The sequence below is a fragment of the Rhinopithecus bieti genome, unplaced genomic scaffold (assembly GCF_001698545.2).
Source record: "Rhinopithecus bieti isolate Rb0 unplaced genomic scaffold, ASM169854v2 scaffold_17275, whole genome shotgun sequence".
Lineage (NCBI taxonomy): Eukaryota > Metazoa > Chordata > Mammalia > Primates > Cercopithecidae > Rhinopithecus > Rhinopithecus bieti.
This window is the reverse complement of record NW_016808908.1, coordinates 862,483-875,448: the sequence shown is the minus strand read 5'-3', so window position 1 is coordinate 875,448 and position 12,966 is coordinate 862,483. Positions and strand designations below refer to the sequence as shown.

At 34.0% G+C, this 12,966-nt stretch overlaps 1 protein-coding gene across 6 annotated transcripts in view; it reads left to right on the top strand.

The window, feature by feature from the left end:
- The window catches only part of CNOT4 (CCR4-NOT transcription complex subunit 4), a 150,543-nt gene that overhangs the window by 95,500 nt on the left and 42,077 nt on the right, over window positions 1–12,966 (top strand). For 3 of the 6 annotated variants that reach the window (XM_017887745.1, XM_017887748.1, XM_017887750.1), the window contains exon 7: window positions 648–772. In XM_017887745.1, the coding sequence (XP_017743234.1) occupies window positions 648–772 (125 nt within the window). Of the gene's footprint in view, window positions 1–647; window positions 782–12,966 lie in introns of all 6 variants that reach the window. The other 3 variants (XM_017887744.1, XM_017887746.1, XM_017887749.1) reach the window with 1 other exon arrangement.

Here is a 12,966-nt window from a genome sequence, read left to right as displayed (position 1 = left end):
CCAGTAAAACTTTATTTACAAAAACAGGCAACTGGCTGTAAATTGCTGACCCTTGGTCTAGAGTTTAAAATACATTAATTTTTATTTTACTTTTGACAACCGTAGAAGAAAAGACAAAGTAAAACTAATTCATGGAAGTTTTACTTAGTGTCAAGATAATGAAGAATATAGTAAAACTGTTCATCTATGTGTTACTTCAAGTGCTAATCTCCAGATTAAAAAGGAGATTCATAAATTTTGGCTGATTTTCGGAAAACTCAGTAATGACCTGTTACAAGACTTAATTCTTACATTAAAGACTTGGAAGTAGGTTTAAAGTGGACCTTACACTTTTGAGCTAGCAAAATGTTCTCCCCTTAATATGCTTTTCTGTACAATAAATGGGTTGATGAAATGCCTTAATTTATCAGATATGTATCATGTAATTTTGTTGGAATGACTTCATTGATCTAGAAGTTTTGTGATATCCTCACAGGTTTCTCTTAGTTGTTTTATTTAAAATTTATTTAAATTTTATTTATTTAATGTTTTATTTTTTAAAAATCTTGTTTTATTTAGAATATATTTAATAATTCAGAAGATTATTCAGTATTTTATACCAGCCATTTTGTGAATCCCACTGCAGTTTTAATTTATTCTTTCATTAGGCGGGTAAACACCAAGAATATGAACAGAAGCTACTTCAAGAATTATATAAATTAAATCCCAATTTTCTTCAGCTATCTACGGGTTCAGTTGATAAAAATAAGAACAAAGTGACACCACTGCAGAGGTACGATACGTAAGTATTGATACTCATAGTCAGACATCTTACCTTCTTATCAGTTGATCTTCTCTTTTCATTTTAGATCTTTTTCAGGCAAAAGCCTTGTTGACAAGGTCTATCATTTATGCAGAATTGTTTAGCTTTATGGGAAATGTTGAGTCACAGTTTCTGGGTTTGAATGTTTGCTGCCTACTCTTCCCTGGTAACACTTCAGACTAGCTTTTTGATGGGTTCACCTTTCGCAGTGATTTGCAGACTACTCTGAGCCCAGGGAATACTTTCCTTATTAAAGAGAAAATTAAGAGATTTTAGGATTAAAAGGCTCTGATTACCTAATTGAGGTCTCTCTTGATATAATTAGGGGGAGAATACTATAAAAGGGAAAGTGGGTGTTATCTGAAGGAAGCCTTGTGTGTTGGTGACACAAATATTCAAGAATATCTAGTTCCAGGAATCACTAAAGTTATTTAAATCCCATAAATGAAGGGAGTATCCCATATTAAGAATCTTACTCATCATGGTTTTGGGTAAACTATATTGTGTCAATGCTTAAATAAATTTATAATCTTCAGTTAGAGAGTCTCATTCTGATATAGTGATCTTCATATCTTGGATTATATTTTGTTATGGCCTGTCAGAAAATCATATTAATAAGTATAATAATTTGGGGATTTTATTCTATTCTGAACTTTCATTAAATTTGATGTGTTAGGATTTTTGTTATTTTTTATTTGATAAGTTTAACTTTTATCAAATGAATTTTAAAAGTAAATGTAATTAATTTATGTTGATGCTCTTTTTTTTTAAATTCCAAAGTTAAATTTGTTTGAATGTTGTTTTAATGTCTAGGTGTTAAATATTATAGCCCAGTGTCTATTGGGTGCTAAAATAATGTAAGAACTATTTTCAAATATAGCTAATAATAACTAAATGGATTATTGTCTGAGTCCATTTCTTCAAAAACACATTCTTGTCTTTAAATTTTGAAGTCTGTGTTTATTCATTTTGATAGTAAAGATTATTTAAATTATTAAAAGCCAAATTATACACATAAACATATATGCACATGTGTATGTAAATATAAGTAAATATAAATAAATATAAAATAGACCACAAAGCAAAATATAAAGTTACTGTATAGCAAACTATGTAAAATTTGTTTATATCAAAGCTAAGAATAAAAGCTAAGTCAAAACAGATCTTTCTGGTTTGACAAGCTTTGATCTTTTCCTTTAATCTTTTGTACCCACCCTTTTCTAACCTTGTATGGTTATTTTATGACAAACCATGTGCTATTATTTACCTTACTGGTTGCCATCTCTGTAGTGCTTGGTATAAGAATGAAGTTATTGTAGTAAACAGTGGTTTATTTCAGATGCTTTTAACATTTATGCACATCATTGTTTGCATTGAAAATGTTGTCATTCTAATTTAAGTCATATTCTGGGTTTTATAGCCCCTGGTGATTTCAGAGCAAAAATTTAAAATTTAGATGATCTCTTTGAAATAACATTTGTTGTCTTCTGAATATAAAACTAATATGTTTTTATTGAAGGAAATATGAAAATTTATGAAAGCATACAGAATAAAATAAATGTTGCATATGATCTTAATACCCAGAACTTTTCACTGAAAGTGGTTTGTGTATAGCATGCCCTCCAATAATGCCATTTCATTCAGTGTTGTTTTGTTACAATGTTGATGAGAAAAAAATGGATTCCCAGCTGGGGCCACTGCCTCTGTGGACTTTGCCTGTTCTCCCCATGTCTGCGTGGATTTTCTCTAGGCACTCTGGTTTCCTCCCACATCCCAAAGCTGTGCATGTTAAGTGAATTGACATGTCCAAATTATCCCATTGTGAGTAAGTGTGAGTGTTTATGTGTGTGAGGGGACCCTGCCAAGGTTGATTCCTGCTTTGCCCTCTGATTTGCTAGGATGGGCTCTGGCCACCTGCAATCCTGAACCCCAATAAGTAGGTTGAAAGATGAATGCGTGAATAAATACAAATTATTGTAAAATATAAATGTGTAAAGTGTTAATGTATTTTCTTATACACTAATTCCTTGCATTGTGTATTTTCTTAGTCTTTTTTCTTCTTGTGAATGTGTGTATACCATTATACACAGAGTACCTTGGTTTGTTACATTTGAAAACCTAATATATATTATTATGAATAATTTCCCCATGTCACTAAAACATAATTTTTTGTGGCTACATAGTATTTCACTATATGTTCATATTTTAAATTTATTAAGCGAGTCTTCTGCTGTTGTATGTTGTGTTGACTTTGTTATTATTTATAACCCTGTCATGAACATCTTTACATATAAATGTTATATGGTTGTAACATATAAATGGTTATAGCTTTGATTATTCCTGCAAATAGAACTGCTGAGTCAGAATATGAGAGTACCTATTTCCTTGAATTGGGTATTTTTTTTTCCTTCTGCATACTTGCCAATTTGATAAACAAAAAAAGCAGTCTCATTTTAACTTGTATTTGATTAACAGAGTGGACTTTTTATGCACTGTGAGTTTATATGTTTCCCATGTTTTATTTGTGTGTTTAAAAGTTTTATATGAGTTATAGAGATGAACTTCCCCAATCAGTTGATCAATTATTTGTGTTTCAAAATACGTTGAATTTATAAATCGGTTTTGGAAGAATTTATATTCTATGACACTGAGGCTGGGCCTGGTGGCACATGCTTGTAATCCCAGAACTTTGTGAGGCTGAGACAGGAGGATCACTTCAGGCCAGGAGTTCGAGAGCAGCCTGGACAACAAAGCCTGTCTCTACAAAAAAACAAAAACAAAACATTGACTTCTCCCAACCATTAGCATAGCATATCTCTCTTGTGCCTTTCAGGAAAGATTTTCTTTTTCCTGTTTTATTGTATTGGATCTCCTACCACCTCTTTCTATTTGAAAAATCCTTAGGCTAAACAATGCAAAAACAGTGTTAGACTAGTAGCACTAGCAGGTGTTCTTGCCTCATACTTTACTTTTATGGGGATGTCTCTAGTGTTTTATTTACTCTTTAAGGATGATTTTGATCATTTACTTGAGATAGGTATTTTTAATCACAATATGAAATACCTTGTTATTCCTAATTTATTGAGACTTTTTTCCTTTAGATTAGAAATGAATATTGCAATTTACCAAAAGTATCTTTGGCATTTATAACAAGTAGTTAGCTTTTACTGTGTTTAGTCTGTTCTTGCATTGCTATAAAGAAGTACTTGAGACTGGATAATTTATAAAGAAGAGAGATTCAATTGGCTCACAGTTCTGCAGGCTGTACAAGCATGGTGCTGACATCACTTGGCTTCTGGGCAAAGCAGGAGGCAGGCACATCATATACAGCGAAAGCAAGAGGGAGGGGGTTGTGGGGGAAGGTACCACACACTTTTAAATGACCAGATCTCCTGTGAACTCAGAGCAAGAGCTTAATCATCACCAAGGGGATGGCCCAAGCCATTCATGAGAGGTCCACCCCTACGATTGAAATGCCTCCCACCAGGCCCCACCTCCAACATTGGGGATTATAATTCAACACGAGATTTGGTAGGGACATACATTCAAACTACATTATTTACTTATTTTCGTAATCAGTTATTAATAGATCTAATATTTTATTGACTTTGCCTTTTATTATAAAGTATAGTCAGGTAGTCTATAGAGCACATTCATAACTGTGTTGGTAGCAGGAGAATGTCTAGAAGCCACAAGTTATAAAGGGGGAAACAGGAGGAAAAGAGGAAATATAAAACAAGTAAACTCATTTACTAATTTTGCCCAAAGCCAGTGCTGCAGAACCTCAGCTGGGATCAGAATAAACAAAATTTTTTGAGAGTCTTGCTATCACCTAGGCTGGAGCACAGTGATGTGATCATAGCTCACTGCAGCCTTGACCTCCCAGGCTCAAATGATTATCCCACCTCAGCCTTCTGAATAGCTGGGACTACAGGTACACACCACCACACTCAGTTAATTTTTTTCTTTTTTGTAGAGATGGCGTTTCACCATGTTGCCCAGGCTGGTCTCAAACTCCTGGGCTCGAGCGATTCGCTCGCCTTGGCCTCCCAAAGTGCTGGGATTACAGGTATGAGCCACTGTGCCTGGCCAGAGCAAATTTTGACATAGATGTACATGCTTTGCATAAGTACATGATATAGAAACTTTTTTTTTTTTTTTTTTTTTGCGGGGTGAGGTGGGGGGTGTTTTCTGTTTTAATGCAGTCACCCAAATTTATTAAGTGACAATTAATGGCCCAAGTTACAGAGAGTAAGCCTTTGGCTGGCTGTCAGTCATAGCGAAGTTTTTTGTCTGCTTTGGTCTCCACTTCCACACTGCTATCACCCAGGGTAGGGATACAGAGGCAGTAGGTAGTAGGGATGAATTTTTAGATAAGATTTCTTCTCACAGGAAAGACTTGGCAAATTAGAGTGATGAGCAATGTAACTCTTTCCTTCCAAGGTCCTACCCAAGAGATAGGTTTCTTCTTCTTCAAGGTAAGTTAAAACTTAAACTTTCTAGGAAAAAAACTCAAAGAAAGGTTTCATTTTCACATTTCTTGGCATTCCTAGATAGTGGGTAGCAGTTTTACAGAAAGAATTGCAAGAAAGCAAAGCCTGGAACCTTATAGATTGAGACACTAAGCTTAAAATGTGATTTTCTCTTATTTTCAATTAAGCCAGAGTACAAATCTTAAGAGTACCATAGCTATTAATCCTCACTGAACCCTGACATGGTCCTGACATGGTCCCTGTATACACACATATGTTAGTAAGTGAATTTTTCTATAATATATTTTGCTCCTGTTTCACCTAGTGAGCAGAAAATTCTAAAAAAGGAATTTGTCATCTGCTCCCCTTCATTATTTTGAATTCGAGAGTGTATCAGTCATAATGAGTTTTGAACTATGTATGTGCTATGAATAAGTTGCTTTGAAATGATGAATACAAGTAATGAGAGTGGGAAGTGATGAAGCCTTGCAGTAATGATGCTTAAGGACTGGCTATTTTATTATTTTTAAGTTTGGCGCTTTGAAATATCTTCATTTAGATTGAGATGCTATTTAAGTACCAGCTGTGAAAGGAATAGTAACTAGGTAGGCTGCTGTGCCCAAGACAGTGAGCAGGCCTAGTTACAAGAATTGTGGGGTACGCGGATCAGTCAGTGTAAATGGTTATGACTTGCTATTGTGGCTGAAACAAGCCATCATTGAGGAAATGGAGATGTTCAGCTTTAGACTTAGGTGGAACGAGGGTGGAATAAAGGTTTTGAGTCTTCTGTGTTCATTTAATATCCTCAGTAGGCCTGTGTGGTATATATTGTTTTCTTACTACAGGTAAAAAAACTAAGTCTCAAAGAGTTTAAACAGTTTACCAGTATCCCACACAAATAAGCAGTAGACAAGATTCTGATCAAAGTCTCTGTGACTTTGAAGTCCAAGCTCATCCCTCATTCTCCCACTCTTCAGTCTAGAAGAGGTAAAATTCTTAAGAGCAACTCTTAGGAAAAAGTTTTTAAAACATAAATCAAATTCACTTAAATGAAACTATGCCATAACTATGTAGTTTGATTTTGAAAATCTCTGGTGCTTGAGGCTTATTACCTGAAGACAGATGTAGTGGATGGATTGTAAATTCCAAGGAATCGATGTTATTTTTAGCAAAACTTTCTCTGAGCCACAGATTGGTGGCAGTAATGGATTAGCTAGAGAAATGGTGAAAGTGAAGCTTCTGTAGGAATTTATCAATTTTTATTACATTTGAGGAGTATACATCTTTTAAAATAAAATTACAGCTATATCCTTACTGAAAATCAAGTATAATCTCTGATAGACTGAAGGTATAGTCAGAGTACCTTATTAATTCAGCAGAATGGGAGTGGTCACTGCATGAATTCTGTTCTCATACCCTGACATTATTTGGTAAAACTCTTGAGATTTAGAAAAGGCATAGTTCATAGATTTGTAGAAAAAAGTCTCAAGCAGAGATTGTTAGATTATGAATAGGCCTCAGGATATTTGTAAACACTGAAATTTTATGTAAAATTTTGTACCTGTGCACATTTTTTGAGCGAGAGGACTGACCTAAAAATAGTTATCAATTAAATATTGGTGTAGAGGGCACTGGTCTGCTGATACCTCTAGATAGATTAGAGGTGAATTCAGGAGTGGAATAAAGCAGTGATTCTCAAAATATGGTCAGGTGCCATGAGAAATGGACTAGTAAATTAAGTAGGTGAATTAAAGTTTGCTAAGATTTTATATTTACATTAAAATCAGTGGATTACTAGATTTTTCTGAGTTTATATCTCAGAATCTTCCTATTTCTCTTAAAAAGTTTTCTTCCTATGTTGTATTTGGCTATATACAGAGTTAGTGCACATGTGCATATACAGTGAAAAACTAGTAAGTGAACTGGGATATCTTGCCCCACCTAACTAGAATATGGCCAAAAAAGAAGTTAGAACCACTTGTCTAAAGCATTTGTTCCAGAGGGTGGAGTGGAATGAGTGTGGGGTTAAAGGGCAGTTAAAGATAGGGTTGTATGTGTCCTTATTTACTAGAATAAAAGTAAAGCAAATAAGAAGTGTGTTTAGGTTTAACTTAAATGTAAATCTTTTAAAAAGATTAAGTGTATTACTGAAATACAGAATTTATGAATAAGTGGAGACTTGCTGTTTTTGAAAGGTTACCACATTTTGTGATATGTTTAGGATAGTAGATGTCCATATTTTGACCTTACTATTAAAAACAAGTTCTTTGTACTTAATAGTTACCAAAACATTTATTTTCATTCGTGTTAAGTAGATCATGGGATTATGAGAAAATTCTAATTAAAATCATATTTACACAACTACAATCATTCTAGGTTTAATGAGGCGTATTTTTCGTGCCATTTTATTTTATTATTATTTTTTTTTTATTTATTCTAAAGAGACAGGATCTTGCTGTGTTGCCCAGGCTGGCTTCTAATTCCTGAGCTCAAGTGATCCTCCTGCCTCAGCCTCCTGAGTAACTGGGACTATAGGCACGTGGTGCTGCACCCAGCTTCTTATTCTGTTAATAGCTAATTATACCACTTAGATGTGGCCATGTTTTAGTAGCAAAGTAATACTTTAAATGTTAACGTGTATTTGAAGCCTGTGTCAAAGTATATTCTGTAAAGGCAAGTTTTACCTGTTGATAACTTAAATATATCCTTTGTGTTAGCAAGTGTTTAAATATATCTCAGAATTACTTAGGGACTCTGGTAAACAGTAAAATTAAGATAGATTCTTTGAAATGATTATCTGTGGGAGTATTTAATTTAGAAGCAAAATGAATATGTATTTGTGTATACAGTAACATGACAGTGAAATTTGGAGATGTCTGTTATATTGACTTTTATCCTTATGTAAATTTTATGTTTAAAGTGTAAGTAAATTTTATCTTTTGTTTAAAATGTAACTAAAAATCAGTAAGTCACTTTGACTGTTTTGCTTTTGAATTTGGTAAGCAGAATAACTAAACCTTCTTATTTTTAGTCCACCCTCCTCCTTGAAAATGTTTTTTCTTTGATTCTTCTACTCTGTAATTGGTTTATGTTGCAAATGTTTAAAAGCAATCATCACTATTAAGGAAGTAGTAAAAGAAAGTAAAATTCAAGCATTGCCTTTGGAGCAAGTTAGAAGAAATCAAAACTTGGCTGAACATTTACAAATCCAAACTGAGACCCAGCTGTGTCAGTGACTACCTGTTTGCAGACAGTTCTGAATTTGATTTCTTTATCTGTAAAACAAAGTATTTAAATTTGATTTTAATGATTTCCTTCTACTTGTGAAATCTAATAATTTGAGAGACTTTCAGGAGTCCTGATGCTTTTTCATTGTGTTCCTCTTCTCTTCCTTTGTTGCAGTGATCATCAAATACCAGATGCCTCAATTTAGACTAATTGAATAGAATTCCCGTGATGGAGTCCGGATATATACTTTTTACTTTAAATGAATAAATATGTATATATTTTGTGCATATACATATTTTAAAAAGCTCTGTTGCACTTATGGGTTAATTTACAAATATTTGCTCCTGAGAAATATGTAATCTCAGCCAGGTGCTGTGGCTCACACCTGAATCCCAGCACTTTGGGAGGCCAAGCCTGGCAGATCACTTGAGGCCAGGAGGTTGAGACCATCCTGGTCAACATGGTGAAACCCCGCCTCTACTAAAAATACAAAAATTAGCCAGGCATGGCAGCATACACCTGTAATCTCAGCTATTTGGGAGGCTGAGGCGCAAGAATCACTTGCATCTGGGATGTGGAGGTTGCAATGAGCCAAGATAGTGCTACTGCACTCCAGCCTGGGCAACAGAGCGAGACTCTGTCTCAAAAAAAAAAAAAAAAAAAAAGATGGGAGTCAGTCTTACTATGGATTTTAAAACAATTTAGGACTGAAACTTAAAAAAAAAAATTAGTGATATCGTTTGTATGAAAATACATGTTTTTGAATTTTTATATACAGGGATTTATACATACAACATTGGCTTCTGGGAATATCTTGATCGTGTTATAAGACTGGATTACCTTTTAGTACTTCTTAGTCCCACTTGAATCCTGTACTTTTCAATGAGCTGCATGGTATTTATGGACTTGATTTCTCTTTCTCAGATCATGACAGTTTCAGTGTATGAGTGAAGTACAGGTGTAGTCAGTCTTCTTAACTCCTAGCCTTTTCAGAGATGGTTGTCAGCCTCTGTTTTTGCCTCTCTCATTCTTTGTTTTAGTTCAGTTTATATTATCTGCTTTTCTTTGCTTCTGTCCTTGAGGATAGAATTGGTATCTTCAATTTTCAAACACCTTTCTAGCTTTTCCCTCACTAGGCAACTTCTGCCCCACTGCTTTGTTCTGTACAAATGTTTTTTTAAAAAAATGTCTCCCATTGAAAATGGAATGAACACCAAAACGTTAGCTTCAAAATGGCAAGTAATTTTGTTTAGTGCAGTAGAAAGAGGTTGATTGTTTTTTTGTTTGTTTTTAAATTTAAAAAGCCCTGTGCAATTTATCTTAGTGCATCCAAATTCTTATATCTGATAACACTGGGACCTGGCAATTTTTGACCAGGGAATAGTCCATTTCATGGAATACTCTCTTCATAAGTAAATCTGGTATTTATTAAAGTTTTTATTTTCTTAGCAGTTACCCTCTTGGCATGATAATGGGTAGGTGGATGCTGAAAGTAAAAGAAATTTATTCATATGACCACAGCTTAAGGAGACTCAGTGCTTAATGAGGAAGGAAGTTCTACATCTGATGCCAGTGGAGTTGTGAGGACTCTGACCTGTTGGTCGTAGTCTCGAGATAACTATTTTCTCTCCAACCATTAGAGAAACAAGGAGTTCACATTTTTTGAAATTTGTAAATATAGTTTTTCTTTCTATTGGGGTTACCCATGTATTTTCAGGGATTCTTCTATCTTTCTTTTATTCTTTTCCACTGATAGTTCCAATTATTAATATAATACCAGGAGTAACTATAATTGACTTGTTATAGCCCACATAGAAAATAAAATAATTACTAGTTATAGCTTTATTCTTTAAGCTTTTCATTTATTATTCCCTTAATTTGTTATTGTTAAAATAAATTGAGAAGAATATAGTAAAACTAAGTAGAACATACCTTTACTGGTTTCTTGCCATAATCCTGATTTTTCAGCAGCTATTATCGGATAGATAACACAATCTACAAATTTTAAAACATCTTTCATAAAACTTTCCCAGATAGAGCATAAAGTATTACGAATCAGTGCTTAGGAAATTGCAGTTGGGATGGTGGACAAGGTGATATAAGTTACTCTAATTAGTCGTAATCCAGAAACATCCTTAAGATTTATTTTTTATGTAATATTTTCATATGTTGTCCTGGCCGTTAGGAAGACTGACCTCATTTATATTGAAAATTATTATTTAGTGCTGTTATGGAAACACTAAATTGGGTGGTGGCTGGGAAGATGAAGCAAGATCCAAACACTAGAAATTGTCCTTTGTAATATCTTTCTTTTAGCCTTTTGTTTCTATTATTACCTCTTTTCTCTCAACTTGAAGCCCTTATTACCATAGTGTAAGTATAGTGCAAGTTTATCTCAGATTATCGCTATTATGTTCAGCCACCGAATTAATCTTTCTAAAACACTGCTTATTTAGGTCATTTCTGTGGCCTCTGGAGCCTAACCTGTGTTTACCTTTCTGTCCTTACCTTTCATTATTATTCCAGCTATCCCGTTTGTCAGCTAGACTAAATATTTAGCTCTCGCAACACTGTCTCCGACATTTTGACCCTTGACACAGGAGGTATTCCTGCCTTTAATGCTGTTCTTTCCCCTTTCCCCCGTTCTTCTCCTGCTGGGTGAATCTTTTTAAGGACCTACTTAAATTTGAACTCCCCTAGGAAACTTTCCCTAGTTGCCCCACTTGTAGTAGCTTTGCTTTCTTCTAAAGATTTATGGCATTTTTGTTTGTTTGTTTGTTTGTTTGTTTGTTTAAACAGTTCATTTGATAGCAAGCACTGGCTGATGTTTGTACTTAACCTTCTTTGTGCACTTATCTTTTTTCCCCCCAATACTTCTAAACTTAGTGGGCTCAGGGCTATATCTTTAAACTGTTTGCATTACCCACATTACTTAATATTCATTGATTTATTGCTGTTTATGAATAGTAAGTAAAAATGCTCTTCAAGTAAATTTCAAATCTGTTTGCTTATGATCAAGAACATCTGGCATTGTCTGCAGAAGATGCACCTGGAACTCAGATTGGGTACTAGCCCTTGTTAGATTTTTTTTTTAGAGCAATTAAATATGGTACCAGTAAGTTATCTATTTGAAAGGGGACTCCGTATATATTTTCAGGGAATAAAATAATTTTAAGAAATTTGGAATCTTAATTTTTTTCCCATAACACAGTATCAGAACAACACATTTGAGTAACGATAGTCATGTACTGCATAACAATGTTTTGTTTTGGTCAACAGTGGATGGACCACATATACAATGGTGGTTCTATATAATTATAAATAACTTTTTCACTGTACCTTTTCTATTTAGATACACAAATGCTTACCCTTATGTTACATTGCCTACAGTGTTCAAAACAGTAACATGCTGTACAGGTTGGCAGTGTAGGAGCAGTAGGCACTATATAGCCTCGGTGTATAATAGACCATGCCATCTAGGTTTATGTGAGTGCACACTTTAATGTTTCCACAATGACAAAATCACCTGTCAATGCATGTCTCAAAATGTATCCTATCATTAAGCAACACATGACTATTTTTGTTCATGTGCTGAGTCAAAGTTAGTTATAGGAATGATATCAGTACACTGTTGCAGCACAAAGTTATAGAGATTTTATTTTGTCTTTAAGTCAGAAAGATAAAATGGATTTGAAGTCAGTGATTCTCTTACTTTACCATGGTGCTACATTTTCTCTATATGAAAATAAAATGTTAATGTTTTGTTTGAATCAGTAGTTTGCCCAAAATGTTTCTTTTGTCTCATTTGACATGCCTTCTCTAGGGTTGATTAGTGTATAGAAATATTAAAATAAAACATTGCTCTTAAAAACCTATAGAGAATATTTAAATAACTTTTATGCCCTCTGTCAAACACCTAGAAAAATGTCAGTATTATTTCAAAAGCTGAAATGGGGAATATGTTTATCACATGCACAAAAATAAATGGTAGATTAGACTTTTGATCTATTAATTGTAAGCAGTGCCTTTTTTCCCCTATAAGCTATTGTTTTACCCATTGTTGTTGGAGACTCTAATTAGAATGTAAGTTCCTTAAGGGTAGAGATTTTATACAGGTTGAGTATCCCTAGTTCAAAATTCTTGGGAACAGAAGTGTTTTGGATTTCAGATTTTTTTTCTTTTGAATTTTGGGATACTTGCATTATACTTATTGGGTGGACACTCCAAATCTGAGAATCTGAAATCTGAAATGCTGTAGTGACCAATTTTCTTTGAGTGTCACGTCAGCGTGCAATAAGCTTCAAATTTTGAAGCAGTTCAGATTTTGGATTTTCAGATTTGGGATGCTCAACCTGTACTTCTTTGTGTCCTCAACATTTAATCAATGTTTTGCTTCCCAGTACCTCAGTAAACATTTGTTAAGATGGTAAAGTGTCTGGTTTTTTTTTTTTTTTTTTTTTTTTT